Below are 24867 nucleotides of genomic sequence, written 5' to 3'. Positions count from 1 at the left end.
GCTATTTAAGAATTCCAGATTATATTATAAGGATCACAGATGATTTTCTAAGTGAAATTGAGATGTTCTGTAAAAAAATGGTGACTAGTAGATGGAGATGTGGCTTAATCTCTGGTAGTAGCTTTCAGATAAATAAAATTTTTATCTTACCCATTTTTACTGTTTAAGAAAATACCTTGTCCACAGTCATCCCATTGGTCTGCTAAAACCTGGTTTTGAATTTGGAGTTCAGTGCCCATATTTAGAAATATCACATGGGGGAAAATTCTCAAATGCATAATCTATTATGCACTAATCTTACTTTTTAAGGAGAAAGAAGAGAAACTTTAGGAGGTGGTCTTTTAGGGGAAAGCTAGGGAAGATGCAGAGGATAGAATGTTAGTGACCAGACAGTATATTGCAAGTTGGTAGAGGAATGAATTGCCTACTCATAGACTGCATCCTGGCTTAACTTGCAAACAAGTACATTGACTTATTGGCTGAAAGAAAAAAAAATCACTCAAAATCTGCTACATTTCAGAAATAATTTCCAAAGCAAAAACATCACCTTTCTGAATATGTGTCATTTATTATTCAAACTCATTACTAAATAGTTAGATATTTGTTTATTTAAATAAAAAAAAATAGCACATGGAATGACTTTTCATTTTACCTCCAGATGTTTTGGTATCATGTAGATACAGCCTTAAGATGTTTTCAGTTAAGTGTCTTAGATGAATCACTTAAATGCTATGAGCAAAATAGTAGCACATTTCAAGAGTTGGCTTTGTAACAAAATAAATTTTGATCTTGGGCCTCTTAGAAAAATTGATTCTGCTTAAACCCATTGCAATATTAAACAAAATCCAAATCTGAATGGTGATATTTAGACTTCCTATTATGTTACTATTGAAGTTTCTCTAATTTTTGGTTTGAGATAAGTCAAGCAGTGTTTACTCAGTGTATAGGCTAGTATAGGTGACTGGGAGGGCAAAACATTAGAAGCTAGGCTTTCTGGAAGGCTATGAATTGTTCAGCTCTTTTTAAAAATGCTTGCTTTTTTTTTAAAGCAAGGATGCTACCTAATGACCTTTTTTTGTTTAAGTCTTACTCTAGAACTCTGCAGGTATATGCAAATTCTTGTAGGATTATTTTTAAGTTTACTAGTTCTGTCTTTACATTTCTCTGCCCATGTCTGGGGACAGCGAGTTCAATGAGCAAATTACACAAGTTCCTAAAAATTGTTCTGATCTTACTCTTGTTCTCTGAAGCAAAAGAGGCAAATGTTCTCCATTTCTCTGTGACCACAGGGTATGTTAGTAACTTTTCTGTTCTCCTCATATATGGTACTGCCCTTTGCCTTTCCTATTCATCTATGAGAATATTTAGGTTTCCAAAGGAGAGTTCTTTACAACTCTAAGATGTGAGTTTCCCTCCAAGCAATTAATTGTAAAACTCTTTGGATAGCTTCATTGGAATTTCATGATTATTTCCAGGATAAGCTACCTTTGGCCAAATTCAGCCTTCCCATAACCAACACAAAATCATCACTGACAGTCACAGGAGTTTACATAAATGTCCAGCAAGAAATCTGGCCTTCTGTGAAGATTGGAAAGAAACTGTGTAGCGTGAGTGTTCTAAGTTTTGAGTGCTTTGGCAGAGCATTCGGCTTCATATGAAAGAAATCTGAAGGAAATACAGTTATAATCTCTAATTTACCTGAAGCTTTAGATTGAGTCAAACTTGTTATGCTTTCTCTATTTATTACCTTTTCCCTCTCAGCCACGGTACAGCTCTGAAGAAACAAATATTGCCATTATTAAGTTAGAGTATTTTATGAATGAATCTCCAGCTTTGGGAGATGTACTGTCTTTAGGATCAGTGGTCAAACTTGCTTCCTTTGATTTGTGATCTAAAGGGTCTTTTTTTCATTATGGAGACATCTTAATGTTTTTTCATAGACTCTGTAGGTGATCATTTTATAAATGAGAGGTACTCTTAATGTAACCATTGGAAATGGTTGTGAGAACTTTGAAAAGGAAGACTCTTAATACATCTTAAATACCGAGAGCCTGTACATAATATATGCAAAGATTTCTTGTGCCAGATATTTGCAAACTCTCTTTGACAAGGTCCAGCACTTTGATTGATTCACTGGTGAACTAATCTAGGTGAAGTCTTAAAATTCCATGTAGCTGAAATTTATTATTATCGTCCTTTCAAAAATTTTGCGATGTCATATCGAAACTCCAAAAGGAATGCAGAAGAATATAGTTCTTAAACTAGAGAATAAAATTGCAGAATATCGCAGTAAATTAACTTTAGGGATACACTGAGAGTGAGAGCACTACGCCCTTGGGGGATTTTTAGAGACATTCAGTTATGTGTTTGGCCTCATAAAACCCTAGGGCTATGATGATTACATGATAGAAACTCTCTGTTAAGCATTACCAAGTGCACAGCCCGAATGATTTTCTTAGGAAGGGGTAGGGGAGGGCGGTGGGCAAAAACAAGAGGAAAGTTTCCTGTTTCTGGGATTCACACATAGACTGTTGTGTTTTCAGTCAGATTTCCCAGTAGCAAATGGGATGTGCTGCTTCTTGAAGAAGCTGCTAAGGCCAGGTTAAGGGATGGGTTTCTTTTTAAAAACAGGGTTTGATTTTGAGTTAATTTTCTCTGCTTGTATACAAGCTAGTGAGCTACTTTCCACATTCACAACTTTTAAGTTTATTATGTAATTAGATAATTTGCAATGTGCTTTCTAAAAAAAGTAAAGAAACCACAGGCGTACCCCATTTTGTTGCACTTTATTGCGCTTCACAGATACTGTGATTTTTTTTTTCTTTTTTTACAAACTGAAGCTTTGTGGCAACTCTGCATTGTCAGATGACAGCATTTTTTGAATAAAGTATTTTAAAATTAGGGTATGTACATTGTTTTTACAATAGTTAATAGACTTGTATATGTAATGCAATATACATATATATAATTTAAACATAACTTTTATATGCATTGGGAAACCAAAAAAATTCATGTGACTTGCTTTACTGTAGTGACTAGTGATCTGGAACCAAACATGCAATATCTCCAAGGTCTCCCTTGATGTATTCATGGTTCTCACCCTATCTTCCATAAATATCCTTCTGCCTAAAATGTACCTGGAGAATAGGTACTCACTGCAAGTCTATCCGTTCATTCATTCGACCATTCAATGAATGAGTGCTGCCTACAACTTATGAGATACAAGCTAGGTGCAGAGAAGGCAGAATGAGTCCCTGCCTTACAGAATTTACAGTTTACTGGAAAAAAAAAAGCTTAGAAACAGAGTGACCCAAGACTGAGTAGCTGAATGGGAGGTCAAAGGCGACAAGCTGAGGTTTCTCTCCGCTTCTCAATCACACTGATTTGTTATTGTAACAATGACCATTTATGGCCAATAAAAGATGTGGGCATTCTTTCCCAATCTTCTGCTAAATCCTTCTGGAAGGGTCAGGTCCCAGAAAGAAGAGTTTAAAAGTCAAGAGTGCTTTGTGGCTGCTGCTTCCTTTTCTCCTAGAGACAAAATCTGAACCTGGTTATGACGGGACATGGATGGACAGAGCCCAGGGGCACTGCATCCTGACCCATGACCAGCCTCCTCCAAAACTTTAGACAGGCTTCTTGATTTCTCGAGCCCACATCTGTAAAATAGGGCCAATGGCACCCAACAGAACAAGCTTCTTGACTGAACAGAATGCAAGACAAGACGGGCAGGGACTGTGAAGACCAAATAAGGGTGTGTGTATGTGAGGGCAGAGCCAGTGAGCTGTGTGAAGGCGAGAGACTTACTTCGGAGCAGGACCCTGCCGAAGAGGCTGTGGTCCCTGTCCAAGGTGTTGCAGTTCCAGCGGTGCTGGCGGAACTGGTGCTGGCACTCCATGGTCCACTCCGTCACACCCAGGCCAATGGCACGCATCACATCCGGGTGTCGGTGGCACAGCTGCCGTTGGTGGCTCACCAGGCCTGGCACATTGTCACACATCACCCTGGAGGAGCCACTCGTAGCTCTCATGTACCTGGGAAGGACCAATATTGGGGAGAGTACTGAACAGAAGGCCTGGCAGGGTGTTTCCCCAGAGTGGGAAAAGTTCAAAACAGCATTTCAAATATGAATTCTTTATCCTTTAGGGGATATTAGAAAGCAAAATTTGTTTTGTTTTGTTTTTTTAAACTTAAGTTCACTGGAGAAGTGGCACGGCAGGTGTGATGAGTGATCTGGTAGAAGCCACCCCAAAACTAAGTGCTGACTATTTCTTGGCCATGAAGCCAAGGCCACCAGATGAGGCTCTGGGCAGAGTGGGAGAGGCGAGGTCTGCAGTCCAGAAATGGGGTGAGAGGGGAAGGGCCAACAGGTTTTTGGAAGACATTTTTCTCAAGAAGGCTCTGATCTCAATACACAGTGTGTCCAGAGTTGGCTTTGGAGGAAGTAGACCTTTAGAAGCTCCTCACAGCCATTTTGTTGATCTGATGCTTAAGTGTCTTAAAGAAACTGTCTGTCTAATCAGCACCTACTGGGATCTGATGCTACACTCTCTGCACAAACATGCCATTCTTTTCCTACTAAAGAATCCTTTAAATATTTCCATTTCCCAGCTCTTTTTGGCTTTTATAGAGAACCCTTGGAAAAAAATCTTTCTATTGTTATTAAGGATACTAAATGTTGGGAAGAATCAAACAGTGTTATAGCTTCATAAAGTACTTTTGAAAAGAAACTTTAACAAAAAATTACATCATCATCTCTACCCAGATGTTCTCTATTAGTTGTGAAATGTTTAGAAAGGTACCTTTTATATAACCCAAGCTGCCATAGGTGTCTTTTGAAGCGATCAAACAAGGAGAATGTCTTTTTCTTGTATTTTCATTATTCTATATGATCATAAAATCGTTACAGCTGTGACTCCCCAAAAATATATTTAAGTGACAGCTGAGAGACAATGTGACAAAAAGCCTGGGCAGTAAATAATGTTTATACACCCATGGAAACAGAAATAGTCATTTTATTGAAAAATGGTCACTCTGATAAATCAATCTTTGATCCTGTGTCAGCAATGTCAAGGCTAAACGCCTTTCTGTTCAAAGCAGCTTAGGAAGGAATTAAACCCCTCTGCCTATCAACCCTTTGCCTTGCTTCTTTGGAGAGCTCGTGTCTTCCTGAAGTTTCCTGCTCTAGTCTTTCATTTGGCCAAGATGCCTTACTTTTGCCAGATTCTTAAAAAAAAAAAAAAAAAAAAATCAGCACTTCATAACAGATAACCGAGTTTTAAGTGTCTGTTCTGATGTTTTTAGGTGCAAGAACGTTAGAGAGCTCTCAACTCTCTCTTCTGAAGATCAGAAGGAGATGGAGAAGAGTTTGTGGGTGGGGAGAGCCTCTCCCCTTGGAACATTTAAGGATGATAACCTGTTAGGTTTAAAAGTTTCTTCACTCTGCAAAATAGATAGAAGATCACCGTATAAAGGGACAGCAGCAAAGTTACCCTTTGAGGTGACTGGTTTCCAACAGGGTAACATCTTAGAGTCCCCGACCTCTGGAACTTTCTATTAAGGCGGTAGTCTCTACCTGGGGGCAGCAAAATGTTCTTCCGCCCCACTGGGGTGCAGCACTAGGAATGTGGAAGGACGAGAAATAATGCAAAATCACACGCTTTGGCTTCTACGGCTCGAGCCTGCCTGAATTGGCCCGTCGGTTTACCTTGAGGGTTTTGCGGGGTGGGAGAAGAGGGAGACGATTGTAGTTTTGGAGGTGAGTTTACACGCGCGCGCGTGCGCACGCACACACAGACGTCTGTGCTAGTGGAGCTAGAGACCCGGCTAGCGCTTGTCTAAAAGATCCCGATTTTGCTGTCACTCAGCTGGATCCAAATAAACCAAACATCCGAGCTCTCGTTTGAGGGGCAATGTGTGTGTAGTGGGTGGGGGTAGTGGTGGAAGGACTGGAGTTGTCAAAGCCGGAATGGCCTTCCGAGGAAAAGCGAAGGGGTGATAGGAGAGGGCAGCAGCTGGGATCGGGTCGGAATCCGTGACTGCCACGGCCGCGAGGAAGCGCCGCCGCCGGGAAGGATCTATGTGACCAATGCGGTCTCCATTCCCATCTCCAAAATCCCTCGGCGCCCGTGCGCGTGGACTTACCACCATGAAGAGCTGACCTCAGGGCTGAGCCAGGTAAAGAGCAGAGGGAGCCAGAGCCAGATTCCAACGAGACAGGCGTTCATATTAACCCCCTTGCGTCCGCATCAGGTCAGACTCCGTGTGCGGGCGCCATGCGTGCCCGGAGCAGAAGCGCTCAGCGCTGGGAGCGCCTCGTCACGGCCGCCGGCGCCTCGCCGCGCCCCCGCCCCCCGTTCGCGTCTGCGGCGAGTGGCGAGACTCGCTGATAAAGTTTCAAGCGACCAGCGGGGCGAGCGATAAAGGCCAGCTCGGGCCGCCTCGCCCACAGCCAATTCCCCAGGCGCGGCGAGCGCGGGCTGCTGGAGAGCTCTGCGCGCCTCTCGCGCGTCCCGGTCCCTTCAGCTCCCTGCCCGCCCAGGCGCAGCCGAGGGAGGGGGCGCTGCGCCGGGTAGGGTGGCGGAGGCGGTGGAGGGGGGGCGGTGTTTTATATAAGGGTGGATGAAATGATGGCAAGAGAGGTCTGTGGGTGAAGTGAGGTGGGGAGGAAGAAACAGCTCTGCGTGGCCTCGAGCACCCGCGGAGGCAGGCACCTTTCGGGAAGCTCCGGGTCAAAGAGCATCAGTGGGTCCCCAGCTGCGGGACCAAGCGCTCCGGATAGGCGAGGCTACAGAAGTCCCCCAGCGTGCAATGTAGGGAAACGAGGGAGAGGGTAAGGAGATAGCTGTGTACAGGAGGCAGGAATCCAGAGCTGATTTTCAACTCGTTCCTCCGCTTCTCTCCCTAACACCCAAAGGAAGAGCAAACATTTGTAAATTTGGAGCTAAGCAGGGCCAGGTTGGAGAGGGAGGGGCCAGGCCTCAAGGAAATGAGGACCTGTGGCCTTGATTCCTCCGTGCTGGGCTTATATACAGAGCTCGCAGGGAGGAGAGCCAGAAAGGTCCCTGACCCTCCGGACCTCACCCAGGCGTACTCAGCCATAGCGTCTGGGGAAGATGCGGTTTTTACGCACACCCAGCTCCTCCCTGGCGCAAAAGATCATGTAGGGAGGAAGCGAGGCAGCAGGAGCCCGCCGAGGGTCCGCGCCCCAGCCCTGGTCGCGCCTCTTGTCGCCCGGGCGCTCAGCTTTTGCGCCTTGCGGAGGTAAAGGGGCCATCGGTCCTGATCTGGGCCCCCGCAGGGCCAAGAGAAAGAGGCTTGAGCCCGCGGGTGGAGCATCTTGAGCAGCAACTGGCTTGTAGCCCCGCCGTTTATCACCGGAAAGGAAGGAAGACCAGGAACTCGCGGCGGCCGTGAACTGTTCCATTGCTCTTTTCCTGGGGCGGAGGGGACCCGCCGCCCGCCCGCCCGCGGAGCCTGCCTTGGGGAATGTGTGTGCGTGTTGGGGGTGGGGTGGGCGCTGTATTGTTCGCAGGGAATGGAGGGGTGGCTGTCCAGATAAGAAGGACAGGCTCTCCCCACACCCTACTCCTAGAGCCGAGACTGGCCGGAGCATCAGCTTTCGCTCGGCGCGAACGAGGTGAGAAGCTGGACGGGGCGAATCTCAGAAAAGCCAAAAACCTGAAAGATGCTGTCATCGCCACCCCTTTCCCCCCCGCCCCCCAACCGCTGGTCCCTGGCAGGTCCAGCCCCTCCCAGGCTGACCCAGATACATCCCCGTTTGGGTCCGGAAAGGGAGGGGAGGGAAACAAGCACCGCGCCACCCACGACTCGGGAAGAGCAGGGCTCCGCGCCAGGGCCGCTCCATATCGCTGGGCCGCGACCCAGGGGAAGTTCTGATCGGTCTGTGCCGGGAGGGAGGGAGGGGCAGGGGAGGAGCGGGTTGTGTTTCTGCTCACAGTGTGTGCACAAGCTGGTTGTGTGTGTGTCTGTGCGCGGGGTGGCGGTTAAGGGGAGAAGAGGAGAGTGATGTGATAGGCACCAAACAGCAAGAAATATCTCATTTACGTCTATGCTTATACTCATAAACCTTTTTCCTGGGTGAAGCAGAAGAGTAGGCTAAAATTTACTTCATTCTCTTTTGTCCACAGTCCCTGCACTTCTACCAGCGACTATGAATACTGTAGAGGTGTGGGTGTGTATGTTGGGAAAGGTAGGCAGTTGTATGCTTTTCTCCTGGACAGTGAGACCTGAAACTACCTAAAAAATTCAAGTTCCACCCACCTCAGCGCATCTCCCAGTTGAGGGGAGTTAGAAATACATGGAGTGTGACTATCAGCTTAGAGGCCTTTCCTCCCCACCCAGGGAATTACGGAGTGGCCAGGAGATCTGCCCTTCAGTTGTAGATGAGGCCAATGGAATGACCTAAACCTGAAACAGACCTCATGGAATGAGATCAGGACCATCCCCAAAACTAATGAAATCCACGCCAAAGGACTTTATCCTGGGGCAGGAGAAGTACCTCATAACTTGCAGAGAAGAAATCAGCCTTGGTGAATGGCGAAGGCTAAAAAAGTTCAAGAAAACCTAAATCCAGATGTGAGAAAGGTTCATGTAGATACTTCTTCCTGTCCTATCTAGAAGCAGTCTGGACCAGGTGACTTGTCCCTTCCAGGTCTGTGATTATGTCTCTAACATTCTCCACCCCTATTCACTTATAATCAACTATTAGCCGTGTACAGAGGAGCCTGGTAGGCTGCAGTCCATGGGGTCGCTAAGAGTCAGATACGACTGAGCGACTTAACTTTCACTTTTCACTTTCACGCACTGGAGAAGGAAATGGCAACCCACTCCAGTATCCTTGCCTGGAGAATCCCAGGGACGGTGGAGCCTGGTGGGCTGCTGTCTATGGGGTCGCACAGAGTCGGACACGACTGACGTGACTCAGCAGCAGCAGCAGCAGCCCTGTACAAATTCTCTTCCTGCCCAGCAGGTCTGACTTTCCTCTACCTCATCTGTACTGAGATGGAGTGCTCACTACTATAATCTGGGAAATGCTCAAGAAAATTAGGAGGAAAGAAAGTTATTACAAACTTCACCTTTCTTCCAATAAAAACTACCATTCTAAGGAGGAATTAAGTAAATTGCATGTGATTTCCACCTTGCTATACAAGATGATGAGTTAGAGACAGAGTTCAGAGTGCCTTTAGATCTGTGCATTTAATATCTCATTTTTCATTTCTCATTGAATTGGTTGTAAAATTCATTTACTGTATACAGAACTCAATTCTCTTTCTGGATATTAACGTTACTTTGCTTATAACTTTAGCATTGTAGCCAAATGAGTCAGTCTATTTTCTTAGTTAGATCCATTGTTTGTCTAATCTCCCAGGGCAGAGAGAAAACTAATTTACTAGCAAGCCATCTCCACCCTTTAAAAATGGACAGTTACTTCTTTAACCAAATAGTCATTTGTGTTTCAGTCTGAACTGGCTTCTTCCTAAGGCAGTGACCCCAATTTAGCTCACTAACCAGTGATTCAAAAGTCTAGTATTTCCAACTTAGAATCAGTGATCTTAAAAGAGAACATTGTGTATTAACAGAACAGATCCAGGAGGGGAAAGCAAAACTGTATTTTTTTTGCTTTCTAAATCTATTATTATAATATATATATATATATAATGATACAGATAATATATCAAATAAAACACAGAATATATGTCATTGAGCCTTTTTTGCTTGCTAAATCTGTCCATCTAAGAGAATCATATGCATAACATATTTATTAATAAATTTTATTAAAGAATTTAGGAGTGACTAAAGGGGAAAGGGAGCAAGCCCTTAAGGGCAATGAAAACACTTCAAATTTCAAACTTAACCTTTATTTTTATGTATATGATTCTCTCAGATGGATACACTTAGCAGGAAAAAAAAGTTTTAATGATATATAGCCCGTGTTTTTATTTGATATATTATCTGCATTCATAGGACTTCCCTGGTGGCTCAGACAGTAAAGAATCCACCTGCAGTGCAGGAGACCTGGATTCGATCCCTGGGTCAGGAAGATCCCCTGGAGAAAGGAATGGCTGCCCACTCCAGTATTCTTGCCTGGAGAATTCCATGGACAGAGGAGCATGGTGAGCTCCAGACCATGGAGTTGCAAAGAGTTGGACACGACAGAGCGACCAACTCTTTCACTTTTACCTATCCTTTGTCAGAAATTGCTTTTATGAAAATTTCTAATATCAATCATTTAAATCTCAACGTGCATTTAAATTAATGGGCACCAAAGACTTGCCTATCACTTACTTATTACTTGCCGATTACTTAGAAAGTAATAGGTACCTGACTTGTTCTCCTACTGAAAAAAACTATAAGACCTGGACAAAATGATAAGGCAGCTCTTTCCAAGCACTGGGTAATAGGCAGCACACAGCTGTGATCTTTGACAGAAGGAAAACACATGAAGTGTGCTCCATAACTATCCCATAACTGTCCTGATTTTTCTGCTGAAGAACACTTTCGGGGGAGGAGGGGTGGTGCAAGTAGAGCGGTAGTCTTCGTTAAGAAGGGAGGGTGTAGAGGTCTCGGCTGTTGAAGTCCCTGAGATGGGCAGGTAGAATATCTGAACATATCTGAATAGAGGTATCTATGGGTATCTGAATATCTGAAAATAGGTTGCTGTGAAAAAGAGGGCCCAAGAAGTCTACATGGAAATTAACCCCGAGTCCTTGGCCAAGAGCTGAGCTGAATATAGCCGTGACACGATGCTGCAAGACCTGGCAGAAATTGCTTGCTGCATGTCATGCAGTGTTGAGAGACATTGGAGTTCCAGCTCAGTGAGGTAGAGAGAACTTACTAAACACTTCCTTGAGATGCTGGAAAGACCATCCTTTAAGGGTCGTACCTTAGTTAAAAAGTATCCTTTAGAACAAAAGTCAAAATTTTGTTTCCCTGCACTACAAACAGTACAAAGAATAAAAGTCAGACAGGCCAAGGGGAATTTACAAGGATAGCACCAACGCCCACTGAAGCAAGACAACAATGATCTTACAATGTCAGTACAATAAAAAAAATAATAGGCAATTGAAAAACCAGAAAAAACGTGATCCATACTTAAACTAGTCAAAAGAAAATTCCTTTGAGATAGCCCAGTTGTACAAACTGACAGGAAAGAAATTTTAGAGTAACTCTTACAGCTGTTTTCAAGTATTAAAGGTCACAATGAACAACTAAATGGAGAATCTCAGTAGAGAAATGGAAGCCATTAAAAATAAATGAAAATCTAGAACAAAAAAGTACAATGTTTGAAGTGAAAAAAATCACTGAATGGGCATAACGGTGGAATGGAATTGGCAGGACAAAGGGACAGTAAACTTAAAGGTTGTTGTTTAGTTGCTAAGTCATGTCCGACTCCTTTGCTACCCCGTGGACTGTAGCCCACCAGGGTCTTCTGTCCATGGGATTTTTCCAGTTAAGAATACTGCTAGAAGTTACCTAATCTGAAAAACAGGAAGAAAAGACATTGGAAATTAAAGCAATAAAACATCAAATATCTGTGGAATGAGACCAAGCAGTCTAAATACTTGGACAAGTGGAGTTACAGAAAGAAAGGAGAGAAAAAAAAATGTGACAAAAATATTTGAAGATATGTTACACCAGATTTGTCTAGTATCATAAAACACATCAATTTACAGACCCCAAAACACCAAGCAACATAAGTATACAAAGCATATCACGCCTTTGTACATCATGATCAAACAATTTAAACTCAAAAAAGGAGGACAAAAATCTCTAAAGCAGCCAGAGGGGCAAGATATTTTAAATATAGAGGAACAAGAATATGTGTCATAAACCGACTTTTTACTAGCAATAATGGAAGCCAGAAGACAGTTCAGCAACATCTTTAGAATGCTGAAAATAAAAAATGGTTCACACTGAGTTCTATAATCAGTGAAAATATCCTTCAAAATTGAAAGAGGAGGTCTTGTTTTGTTCTTTCCCTTACCTCGAAGAGACTACAGTTCATGAGCAAGGGCAAAACTGAAACAGAGCGGTCCCAGTGAAGTCTAAAACCAGCTTTCGACAGGATCAAACCGGTCACGGGCTCTCTATTTGCAAGCTGAAAGAAAATGCAGCCCTCCTCGGAGCAACATAATTTCATTCTGGGTCTCTACAAATTTTTATCTATTCTATCTAGCATCCAATCTAAAAGTTACAAAAAGCAAAACAAAAACCCCATAAGCAAATCAACAGAAAATAGGGATAGACACACAAATAATTTAGTTTTGATTTATCTGGGGACTACAAAATAACTAAAATTTAAAAGTTCAAAAAGTAACAGATAATTTTAACAGAGAGCTGGAACCCATATTAGAAGACTTAAATGAAAATCCTAGAACTGAGGGCAGGGGGGAAGTTAAGATTGAAATTGAGAATGGATGGGTTGAAGAACTATCTAGAACCAGCAGAACAGTGGACTGGTAAACAAGAAGAGAAATGAATAAAAAGTATCCAGGTTAATGCGCAGAGAGAGAGAGAGAGAGAGTTAAAAGGGTATAAAAATACAGAACATAAGATATAGCATAAGAATGTCTAACCTAGTTGTAATTAGAGATCTACAAGAAGAGGAGAGAGAGAATGGGACTAAAAAATATTTCCAAATAATAATTTTCCAAATTGCTGAAAGAAATCAAACCACATATTCAAGAAATCTATAAACTTCAAGCAGTATAAAGACAGGGAAAACCATATCTAAGCAAATCACACAAATGGCTGACAAAGATGGAGAAAATATTAAAGTTGCATCAAAAGACAGACACGATAGCTTCATGAGAGAAATCCTAATAATCCTGAAATCAACAGAAATCAGAAGATAGTAGAATGATATCGTAAAAAGGAAAGATGAAGGACTGCCAAACCGGAATTCTATAATCATTGTAAAGATCCTTCAAAAATGAAGACAAAGATGGTTTCAAACAAAAGCTGAGAAAATAAGTATTAAGTCTGTTCTTTAGGCAGAAGGCAAATTATACCAGATGGTATTATGAAACTGCAGATAAGAATGAACACAGGGAAGGGTAAGTTTGTGGGAAAATATGAAACAATATTGACTGTTGAAACAACTATAACACCTTATAAGGTTTAAACCACGTAGAAGGAAAATACATAACATTAGCACAAAACTCAGGAAGGGCCTCTGATTCCAGGTAAGATGGAATTAGTACAATCGGCCCTGTTTTCTCCCACTGAGTACTGCTATACAACATGGAAGGAATGCACAGAGAAGCCATTTGAGGACTCTGAAAAGTGAATGGTAGCAGTGAAGCATTCACTTTGGAAAGTGAATAGATTAAGAAACACTGACATTTTAAGTTGACTAAGTGCTGATAAGTTTCTTATTTTGTATCTCCTCTGGTATCATGCAGCCTGGACCCAAAGCACCCAAAAGCTGGAGTAGGACAGAGAGATCTACAGGGACAGTCTCTAGAATTTTGATTCAAGGAGCCTAAAAGGAACTCCTAACATACTCAGAGCGAGTGGGGGAAATCCCCTCATTTTCCCCCAGCCCCCCATTTCTCTCACACCTCACGCCCTAGCAAGTTGATGCTGGCAGTAACGGCATTAGCAGCAGCAAGGACCCACATGTGCCTAAAACTCTTAAGAGATGGGAAAATTCCTCTCCACACTGAAGAACTTGGTACCAAGAAGGAGGGACAAAATTTCATTGCTTTTCTCCCCTTTCTCTCTTGCTGTGTGGCTCCAGAAGGGTATAGTCACAGGAAGTATATGACAAGAGTGAAATAACTAAAACCACAGTTTCTGGACAGAGGACCCAAAAGTATCTAGAAAATCACATACAGCATGAAGAGCTTGGGAAAGTAATCCCACAAAGTTATATGTGAGCTCATATGCTTACCTCCCAGGGTATGCACATGTGGATCTGACTCTAAAAATCATACTCTGAGAAAAGAACAATGGGATATCCCCCCGTCAGGTCCCAGATAAACCACTGGGTTTTACAAATGGGAGGCAGGCATGAAAATAGCATTACAAAACTTTGAAAACTGAAATGTTAATAACACCAGAGCAAGAACCCACAGAAAGGTAAGGTGGTCAGAATTTTTGGCCTGAACCCAACTGGCTTGATTATGTGCTACAACAGGAATATCAACATTCTTCATAGGATTTAAACAAGACCTAGAGTCTCAACATTCTATTCAAAATGTCCAGGATGCCAAAAAATTACTTGACATACAAAGAACCTGTAACATTCCAACTTGACTAGAAAAGACAATGGACAGACACTGTTTCATAGGTGACACAGATGTTGAAGTTATCATAGACTTTTGAAGCAGCTATGATGAAAATACTCCAAGAAGTAAAGATGAATACTTTGGAAACAAATGGACAATAGGAAACATCAGGAAAGAAACAGAAAATGGAAAAAGGAACCACACAGAAGTTTTAGAACTGACAAAATATGTATTGTCTTCCACAGTGAGACAGTGAAATATCTCACTGAATAAGAGCAGTAGCAATATTGAGATGGCAGAAAAAATGTGTGAGTGAACTTGAAGCCATATCAGTAGAAATTATCTAGTCCTAACAGAAGGGGAAAAAAAAAAGAGTGAAAAGAAATGAACAAAGCTTCAGGAATCTCTGAAACAATTCCAAAAGGTATAATGTGTCATGGGTCCTAGAAGGAAATGAGAAACAGTCCATTGCAACTAAAAATACTTGCAGAACTAATGGCTAAAAATTTCATAAATTTGGTCAAAGGCATAAACCTTGAGATTCAAAAACCCCAAACAGGATAAACTCAAAGAAATCCATGCCATGACACATAATAACAAAGCTACCAAAACCTAAAGACGAAGACAAAATCTTGTATGACAATAGAGACAAGTGATACATTACTTATGAGGAACAAAGGAAAATGATGATTTGAAAGACTGTAGACTTCTCATGAAAAATTGTGAAAGCAGAAGGAAAGGAAAGTCTTTTGTAAAGCTCTGAGAGAAAAGAGCTCAGTCCAGAATTCTATATCCAGTGAAAATACATTCATGAATGAAAATGAAATAAAGATACTCTCAGATGAAGGAAAACAGAAAATTGTCAGCAGACTTGTTTTTAAAAGAAATGGCCAAAGGAAAATTTTAAGATAAAAGGAAAATGATCCAAGAAGGAAATTTGGAAAATCAGGTATGAAAAAAAAAAGCAAAGAAATGGTAAATAGATGGATATATATTATATACTTCTGCTTCTCTCCAGTTCTTTAAAATATGTTTGATGGCTGAAGGCAAAAATAATAACATTGTGTGATAGTGGTTTCACTGAAATTATGATAGGGATTGCATTGAATCTATTGATTGCTTTGGGTTTGTGTTGTTGTGTTTAGTTGCTCAGTCATGTCTGACTCTGTGACTCCATGGACTGTAGCCCTCCAGGCTCCTCTGTCCATGAATTTCTTCAGGCAAGAAAACTGGAGTGAGTTGCCATTTCCTTCTCCAGAGGATCTTCCTGACCCAGGGATTGAATGTGCATCTCCTGTGTTTCCTGCGTTGCAGGTGTATTCCTTACCACTGAGCCACCAGGGAAGCCTGTTTCGGGTAGTATAGGCATTATAACAACGTTAATTCTTCCAATTAATGAGCATGAAATATCTTTCTATTTATTTATATCTTCTTCTAGTTCATTCATTAGTGTCTTACAGCTTTCATTGTATATATGTCTCATCTCCTTGGTTAAATTTATTCCTAGGTATTTTACTCTCTTTTATGCAACTTAAAATGTGACCATTTTCTTATTTTCCCTTTTTGATAGTTCATTATTAGTATATAGAAATGCAACTAACTTTTGTATATTGATTTTATATCCTTCAGTTCAGTTCAGTCGCTCAGTCGTGTCCGACTCTTTGCGACCCCATGAATTGCAGCACGCCAGGCCTCTCTGTCCATCACCAACTCCCGGAGTCTACCCAAACCCATGTCCATCGAGTTGGTGATGCCATCCAACCATCTCATCCTCTGTCGTCCCCTTCTCCTCCTGCCCCCAATCCTACCCAGTATCAGGGTCTTTTCCAATGAGTCAACTCTTTACACGAGGTGGCCAAAGTATTGGAGTTTCAGCTTCAACATCAGACCTTCCAATGAACACCCAGGATTGATCTCTTTTAGGATGGATTGATTGGATCTCCTTGCAGTCCAAGGGACTCTCAAGAGTCTTCTCTAACACCACAGTTCAAAAGCATCAATTCTTCAGCGCTCAGCTTTCTTCACCGTCCAACTCTCACATCCATACATGACCACTGGAAAAACCATAGCCTTGACTAGATGGACTTTTGTTGGCAAAGTAATGTCTCTGCTTTTAAATATGCTATCTAGGTTGCCCATAACCTTCCTTCCAAGGAGTAAGCATCTTTTAATTTCATGGCTGCAATCACTTATATCCTTCAAGTGCATGGAATTCATTTATTAGTTATAAAAGTTCTTTTGGTGGAGATTTTAGCTTTTTTTATATATAATATCATGTTATCTGCAAATAGATGCAAATGTCATCTTCCTTTTCAATTTGGATGGCATTTTTTTCTTTTATTCCTGACTATTACTCTGGCTAGCACTTCCAATGTTGAATAAAAGTGGTGAGAGTGGGAATCTTTGTCCTTTACTTGATCGTAGAAGAAAAGCTTTCTTTTAAAAAAAAAAAAAACACTGAGTAAAGTGTTTGCTATAGGCTTATGATATATGGTCTTTATTGTGTTAAGGTATTATACATTGCTTCTAAACCCACTTTGTCGAGTATTTTTATGAGGGATGGATGTCAAATTTTGTCAAGTGCTTTTCTTGTGTCTGTTGAGATGATCATATGATTTTATCCTTCATTTTGTTAATGTGGTATATCACACATTGGTTTGTAGGCATTGATTGAACTATCACTGCATGCCTGGAATAAATCCTACTTGATTATGGTATAAGTTTATGGTAACAATATGGTTAATCGTGTGTTGTTGAATTTGGTTAGCTAGTATTTTGTTGAGGGTTTTTGCCTCTGTGTTTATCAAGAATATTGGACTAATTTCTTTTCTTGTCATGTTCTTGTCTAGTTTTAGACATTAGGTATCAGAGTAATACTGGCCTTATAAAATGAGTTTGGAAGTGTTTTCTCTTCTATCTTTTGGGAAAAGTTTGTGAGGGGTTGTTATTAATTCTATTTAAAATGTTTGGTAGAATTGACCAGTGAAGCCATCTGTTCCTGACTTTTGTTTGTTGGGAATTTTTTTTTAGTTACTAATTCCATCTCCTTCCTAGTAATAGATCTGCTCAGATTTTCTGTTTCTTTATGTTTTAGCCTTGATATGTTGTATGCTTCTAGGAATTTATACATTTCTTGTAAGTTGTTCAGTGTTTTGGTGTATGTGTGCTAAGATGCTTCAGTCATCTCCAATTCTTTATGACCCTATGGACAATAGCCTGCTGGGTTCCTCTTTTCATGGGGATTCTCCAGGCAAGAATACTGGATTGGGTAGCCATTCCCTTCTCCAAGGGATCCTCCTGACCCAGGGACCGAACCCGTGTCTCCTGCGGCTCCTGCATCACAGGTGGATTCTTTGCCGCTGAGCCACTGGGCAAACCCATTTTGGTGTATAATTCTTCATAGTGGTCTTTATGATTTTTTGTATTTCTGTGGTATAAATTATGTTGTCTCCTCTTTCATTTCTGATTTTATTTGAGTTCTCTCTTTTATTCTTGGTGAGTCCAGCTGAAGGTCTGTCAATTTTGTTTATCTTTTCAAAAACCGTCTTAGATTCATTGATCTTTTCTTCTTGTTGTTGTTCAGTCGCTCAGTCATGTCCACCTCTTTGTGACCCCATGGACTGCAGCTCACCAGGCGTCTCACCATCTCCCAAAGTTTGCCCAAGTTTATGTCCATTGCATTGGTGATCTTTTCTATTATCTTTTAAATCGAATTTTAATTCATTTATTTCCACTTTGATCTTTGTTATTTCCTTCTACTAACTTTGGGTTTAATTTGTTCTATTTCTAGTTTCTTGAGGTATAAAGTTATGTTGTTCATTTGAGATCTTTCTTGTTTCTTAATGTAGTCATTTATCACCATGAATTTCTCTCTCAGAACTACTTTTGTTGCATCCCATAAGTTTTGATATATTTCCATTTTTATTTGTCTCAAAATGTAGACAGCTAGGTTGCTTCCACATCTTGGCTATTGTAACTAATGCTATGAACATTGGGGTACATGAATCTTTTCAAATTAGTGTTTTTGTTTTCTTCAGATGTAAATGCAGGACTACAATTCCTGAATCATATGGTAGTTCTGTTTTTTAGAGAAACACCCATACATCCTTTCCACAGTGGCTGTACCAATTTACATTTCTACCAACAGGGACCTGGGGCTCCTTTTTCTCCCCATACTCACCAACATTTATTACTTGTTGTCTTTTGATTATAGTCATTCTGACAGGTGTTAGAGGATACCTCATTGTGGTTTTTGTTTGTATTTTCCTGATGTAGTGATCTGAAGCATCTTTTCATGTGTCTGTTGGCCATCTAGCTGTAGGGTCCTGGGGTCTCAGGTCTAATGCCTGTGCACTGGTGAGTGGGGCCAGGTCCTGGGCCACTGATGGCCAGGGCCATATCCAGGGTCGGCTGTGAGCTCAGCTGGTGTTAAGGCAGCCTCTCTGCTGACAGACGGGCCTGTGTCCCCACCCAGTTCATTGTTTGGCCTGAGATACCCTAGCACTGGTGCCTACAGGCTGGTGATCTGGGGCAGGACTGAGTCCTAGGGTTAATAAGGTAGAGGAAGGATTCCAAACTTGCCAGCACCAGTGTCCATGTAGTAGAATAAGCCCCCCAAATGGCTGCTGCCACTGTCTGTGTCTCCAAGGTGAGCTTCAGTTGCCTACTGTCTCTTTGGAAAACTCTCCCAGTCATCAGGTAGGCTTCACCAAGCTCCTTTCAAATTAGTGCTTCTGCCCTGGGTCCCAGAGCATGTTAGATGCTGTGTGCTCTGTTTAACAGTGGAGTCTCTATTTCCCACAGCCCCCTGGGTCTCCTGGAAGCAAGTCCCACTGGCCTTCAAAGCCAGGCATTCTGGGGCTTGTCTTCCCAGTATGGGCTCTCCAATCTGAGGATCCCAGTATGGGCTCGTACCCCTCACTCCTTGGGGAGAACCTATGCAATTGTAATGATTCTCTAGATGGTGTGTCACCCACCTGGGGGTGTAGGTCTTAACTACACTGTGGTTCTGAGACGCCTACCGATTTCTTTGCAGTTCCTTCTTTTTCTCTTTAGTTGCATAAGATCTTTTCTGGAAGTACTGGTTTTTTTCACCAATATTAGTTACCTAAATACTTGTAATTTTGGTGTGCCCATGAGAGGAGGTGAGCCTCAGGATCTTTCTACTCTGCTGTCTTGGCAGTGTCCCTCTTTTGGGCTTTTAAGAATCTCTCCTTATCTTTTAACTTTTGACAGTTTAGTTATAACGTGTCTTGATGTGAGTCTTTTTGGATTCCTTTTATTTGAAACATTCTTAGGCTTCCTTGATTTTGATGTCTGTTTCCTTCCCCAGGTTAGGCAAATTTTCAGTAAATATTTCGTCAAAAAACATTCTGCCCCTTTCTCTCTCATTTCTCCTTCTTGGTTTCCTATACTGTGAACACTGGTCCTCTTGATGTTGTCCCACAGGTCCTTTAAGCTGTCTCCACTCTCTTTCATTCTTTTTTTTCTTTATGTTCCTGTCACTGGATGAATAAGAAGCCTGTCCCCCAGGCTGAAGGTTTTAAAATAAGCAAATAAGCCTCTTTTAGTGAAGGAATGGGTGTTTCAGTCTATTGCCTCTGCTCTATGCTCTGAGAAGAAGCCAGTGAGTCTGTTTGAGCCTGTTAAGAATTGTGTCTCCATTCACTATAGTCTTGTGGATCTCATGGATGCAAGCCTGTTGGCTTTCAAAGCTAGATGTTTTGAGGGCCCATCTTGAGTGTAGTAAGGTAAAGCAGAAGAACATGTAACATAGGAGATACTGTTGTGGCTGTCTCTGAAAAATACAACCTTCCACACTCTTCTCTCTGGCAGAAGTAGTTCACATTATTTTGCATGAACAAAACCTTCACTCTCTTCCACTCTTGTCGTATTGAAATATAGTATTGGTTTGAAGTCTAGGACCTTGTTATCTAAATTAGTTGTAGTACAGATAAGTCTCTTCAGGTAGTGATTCTAAAATGTATATGAAAATGCAACAAGCTTATAACAGTCTAATAATTTTGAAAAAGAACCAAGTTGGGCTGTGGGCTCTCAAACTTATTTAATGATAACTATAATAATTAGGGTCAAGTGATAATTGCAAGAATAGTCAAGTAGAAACAAATTAAAAATAATAGAGTCCCTAAATGGGGCCCTACATATAGAGTCAACTTGTTTTTCAGCAAAAGTGCAAAGCAATTTAATGGGAAAGAAAGCTTCTTTCAAGATTTGGCACTAGAGCAAATGGATAGCTGAATGAGCAAAATTAATCTTTAACCCTACCTCCTATAATACCAAAAATAAGCATTTTTGTACATGGATCATATTTATGACATGGATCATAAATCTTGATATGAAAACTAAGCACAATCAAGCTTCAAGAATACAACACAGGACAACACCTTAAAGACCTCTGTATGAGCAGATATTTCTTAAACAGAACATTAAAAGCAGTGTCAGGGAAAAGAGAAACATGTTGAACTTAATTAAGAACTTCTATTCGTCAAAATACACCACTAAGAAAGTTTGAAAAGCAAACCTCAGACTAAGAGAAGATATTTGCAATACGTATATAAAGGACTTTTCTCTTGAATATTGTAAGAATTCCTGCCAGTCAAAAAGAAAAAGGTAGACGATCCAATTATAAAATGGGCAAAAACCTTGGATAGTCATTTCACAAAGAACATATTCAAGTATCTAACAAATATAAGAACAAGACCAAGTAAAGCAAAAGGAGAATGATCAGAGTTCAAGTTTTCTGGGTTATAATTTTAAGAGGAAGGCAGAGTTACTGGTTCTCCTTAGACTTTCCATCTGTTGTTATGTTAAAAATTTAAGGATGATCACTAAAAAGAATATGTAATTTACAATATGGTTGAAAAAAGAGGAGGACTTAAAAAACTCCATAGGGAATTCCCTGGTAGTCCAGTGGTTAGGATTCTGTGCTTTCACTGCCAAGGGCCCGAGTTCAATCCCTGGTCAAGGAACTAAGATCCCACAAGCCCTGCAGTGCAGCCAAAATAAACAAAAAACAAACAACAAAACACCAACTTCATAACAAAAAACACCAACTTCATAAATCAGTGAGAAGTAGGAAAGGAGAAAAGCTTAATAAAAGCCAAAGGGATGGTGGAAATAAATATAAATACACCAATAATCACAAGAAATGTAAATTAACTAAACTTTCCATTTCTTCTTAAGGACAGGATTGGCAAATTTATTTCCTTTTAGGACACAGGGAAAAATGAAAGAATAAGAATAGTAAAGGACATATCAGGAAAATAATAGTTTCTTTAAAAGTATACTAGTATCAGAAAAAAAAAGATTTTAAGGCAGAAATATTAGTTAGGGATAAAAAAAAGCTGATCATATGATGATAAAAGATAAAATCCACCTGTAAGATAATAATTTTAAGTTTAATTCACCTAACATTACAGTCTCAAATCTGCATAGCAAAGATGAGCAGAAATACTAGGTTAAATTTAAAATCTTAGTGAGAGATTTTTAACCCATTGCAGTCATTTACTAACTATATCATTTTTTTTTTTTGCCACATAACACATAATTTAAAACAACCAAAATTTTAACACTTAAAATAATAGCCCTATATTAGCTGTTTTGTAAAGCAGAAATTTAAACAGGTTTGAGCTGGGCACTTTTTCTACTGAGCTCAAATGGGGCCACATGTTTGATGGCCTCACTGTCATGTCAGTGAGTTTGCTAGAATGAAGGATAATGGGGCCATGGTTATTTCATTATATTAAGCTATCCTGAACTTGTTGATGTGATGGAAGATCAGAAAAGCAGCAAGAGTGGAAACCCTAAGACACACCTAAAGCTAACCCTGAAGCCTTTGTTGCCATCCTTTTTGCTAATGTCCCGCTGGCCAAAAAAATCAAATGACCAATGTGGATACTGAGGGTTATGAAAGAGACTCCACATGCTGTCCCATTGCAAGGGCATAAATACGGGGAAGAAATACTAGGAAGTATTAGAAATAGTCCCCAAATTAACAAGAACATCCATTCTGACCACTATTATTAACCCTGGGACTGAGGTTCTAAAATGTTCTAAGGTAAAGAAATAAGTATAAGAAATAGAAAGAGGTCAAAATTTCATTATTTGCAAATCTATATATAGAAAACCTGAAGTAATCCGTGGACAAAATTATTAAGATGAATAAGACAGTTCAGAATCTTGATTGGGATTTAAGATCAAGCACAGAAGTAACTATGTTTCTCAGCCAGCAATAAACAAATTTAAAATGGAGTAGTAAATTACTGTTGTGCTACTAGATATTAAGATATATTATAAAGTCTTGGTACTTAAAACAGTGTGATATTGGCAGCAAATAGATGCATGGAATAGAACGTAAAACTCAGATCCATAAGTCATTAGAAATTAGGCATAGAAATAAGTACCATTTCAATTCAAGGAGGAAAAGATTACTTTAAAATGACGATGTGAAAACTGGCTCACTATAAGGAAAGAAATGTTACTGGATTTCTGTTTCATGCTGTGCACAAAAATAATTTTCAGCTCTGTTAAGGTCCAAAACATAAAAATTAAAACTTTAAAACAGCAAAAATATAGGTAAGATTTTTTAAAATGTTTGGGCAACAAAGGACATCATAAACAAAAGATAAGCAGTAGATAGAAGTCCAGTACATGTTACAGATAAATGACTGATATTTCAAATAAAGGAGTAAAAGCCAGTAAGAAACAGTTCAGTAGAAAGATAAGCAAATGATAGTAGAAAACAATTTATAGGGAGAAAATGGCCAATAAATCCAAGAAATGCTCAGTTATACTAGCAACAGAGAAGCACAAAATAAACAATCAATTTTATTGAATCCATCAGGTAGGAGAAAACTTAAGGACATTAATATTAAGCATTGGTATGGCTGTGTGGTAAAGAACACTCTCATGCACGGCTGGTAGGTCTGTAAATTAATATAGACTCCTTGAAGAGTACAGAACAGCAGTGATGCAGTCAGACTCTCATCTGGAAACAGATGGCATGATAATTCAAGGAGATTTGATTCGCAAAGAGACTATTTTTGAAAGTGTGGGCAGAGAAGCTCTTACTACCCGCAGACCAGAACGGATGTGGAAGGAAGTAAAGTTTCCAGGAACCCAAGAGTGAATCTTGAGATTGTCTTGAGACAAAGCCTTCAGTTGAGGGGCACAGGTAGTAATCTCACAGGAAGTACTGCCAGGTGAATAAATATCTACACCTTACTCTCCTTCAGATATTCTGCCACTGGATAAATTCCATCAGGAGTTGAAGGGTCCTTTGATATATTTCATAGATTCAGCTTCCCAGGGTGGAGTGGGGTAGAGAGAAGATCTCAAGGGGGCAAACAGAAATACCCGGCAACATCAATAGTTAATGAAATATAAATTGAAGATTTTTATGCCCAACAACTAGCTATTCTACTGTTAAATGTAGTTAAAGAAACTTTGTCATATTTACACAAGGACACATGTACAAGTATATATAACATGATACTGTTGAGTAAGTCCAAAATAACTCAAAATTTTATCAGTGGGGGAACAAGTAGGTAAAGTGTGGGATGGAATATTATATAATGGAATATTATAGAGCAGTTAAAAGGAATTCATTACATCTTCACTTTTTAACATGGATGTATCTGAAAACAGTGTTTATGGAAAAAGCAAATTGGGGAATGAGGTACCATAGGTATAACCCTGTTTCAGTTGGGATGCCTTTGACACCATTAATAGAAAACCCTAAAAGATGGGTTAATTTTTCTCATAATGTAGAGGTCAACGATTCAGAGCTTGTGCACCTGTTCCAGGATCTATACTAGGAGGGTTCTTGCACTGTTCTTAGTGTAGGGCTCCATCTATGGCTTTCAGGTATTTGGGAACAGCCTCATATCTGTGCTTAAAATTAAATCCTTTCACATTGTTTATCAATGCAGTTGGCCCAGACTTTACCATGTCTTTAGTATTCATTTTCAAGTAGATATAAAGTAGGTACAATTCAGTTCAGTTGCTCAGTCGTGTCCGACTCTTTGCAAACCCGTGAACCGCAGCATGCCAGGCCTCCCTGTCCATCACCAACTCCCGGAGTCCACCCAAACCCACGTCCGTTGAGTCGGTGATGGCATCCAACCATCTCATCCTCTGTCGTCCCCTTCTCTTCCTGCCTTCAATCTTTCCCAGCATCAGGGTCCTTTCCAATGAGTCAACTCTTCGCATGAGGTGGCCAAAGTATTGGAGTTTCAGCTTCAACATCAGTCCTTCCAGTGAACACCCAGGACTGATCTTTAGGATGGACTGGTTGGATATCCTTGCAGTCCAAGGGACTCTCAAGAGTCTTCTCCAACACCACAGTTCAAAAGCATCAATTCTTCGGCCTTCAGCTTTCTTTATAGTAAAGTAGGTAAATATTTTAAAAATCAAGTGAAGTTAATAAATAGCTGAAAAAATGTGTCCCTCTCAGGTGGGTAAACTGGTGGCCCTCATGATGTGTGAACCATTTCTGGGAGAAGAGGTCCTCTTTGTGACTTGGGCTGAAAGTGTATTAGGGTGTCATTATCAAACTCACGGTCTGACCAGGACTGAATTACACACCTCCTCA

At 40.6% G+C, this 24867-nt stretch overlaps 2 protein-coding genes across 2 annotated transcripts in view; one reads left to right on the top strand and one right to left on the bottom strand.

Annotated features, from left to right (window-relative positions):
- Positions 1-6545, bottom strand: part of WNT2 (Wnt family member 2) — a 46232-nt gene extending 39687 nt beyond the window's left edge. The window contains exons 1-2 of the mRNA XM_081537881.1: positions 6145-6545; positions 3808-4034 (exon numbers count right to left, since the gene is read on the bottom strand). Of these exons, the coding sequence (XP_081394007.1) occupies positions 3808-4034; positions 6145-6227 (310 nt within the window). The 5' untranslated portion in view covers positions 6228-6545. The remainder of the gene's footprint in view (positions 1-3807; positions 4035-6144) is intronic.
- Positions 1-24867, top strand: part of CFTR (CF transmembrane conductance regulator) — a 385597-nt gene that overhangs the window by 23956 nt on the left and 336774 nt on the right. The window lies entirely within an intron of this gene.

Source organism: Giraffa tippelskirchi, chromosome 10 (assembly GCF_054371585.1).
Source record: "Giraffa tippelskirchi isolate mGirTip1 chromosome 10, T2T-mGirTip1v1.2.pri, whole genome shotgun sequence".
NCBI classification, from domain to species: domain Eukaryota; kingdom Metazoa; phylum Chordata; class Mammalia; order Artiodactyla; family Giraffidae; genus Giraffa; species Giraffa tippelskirchi.
Note: the sequence above shows the minus strand (reverse complement) of the source record. Positions and strands in the feature narration are given on the sequence as shown.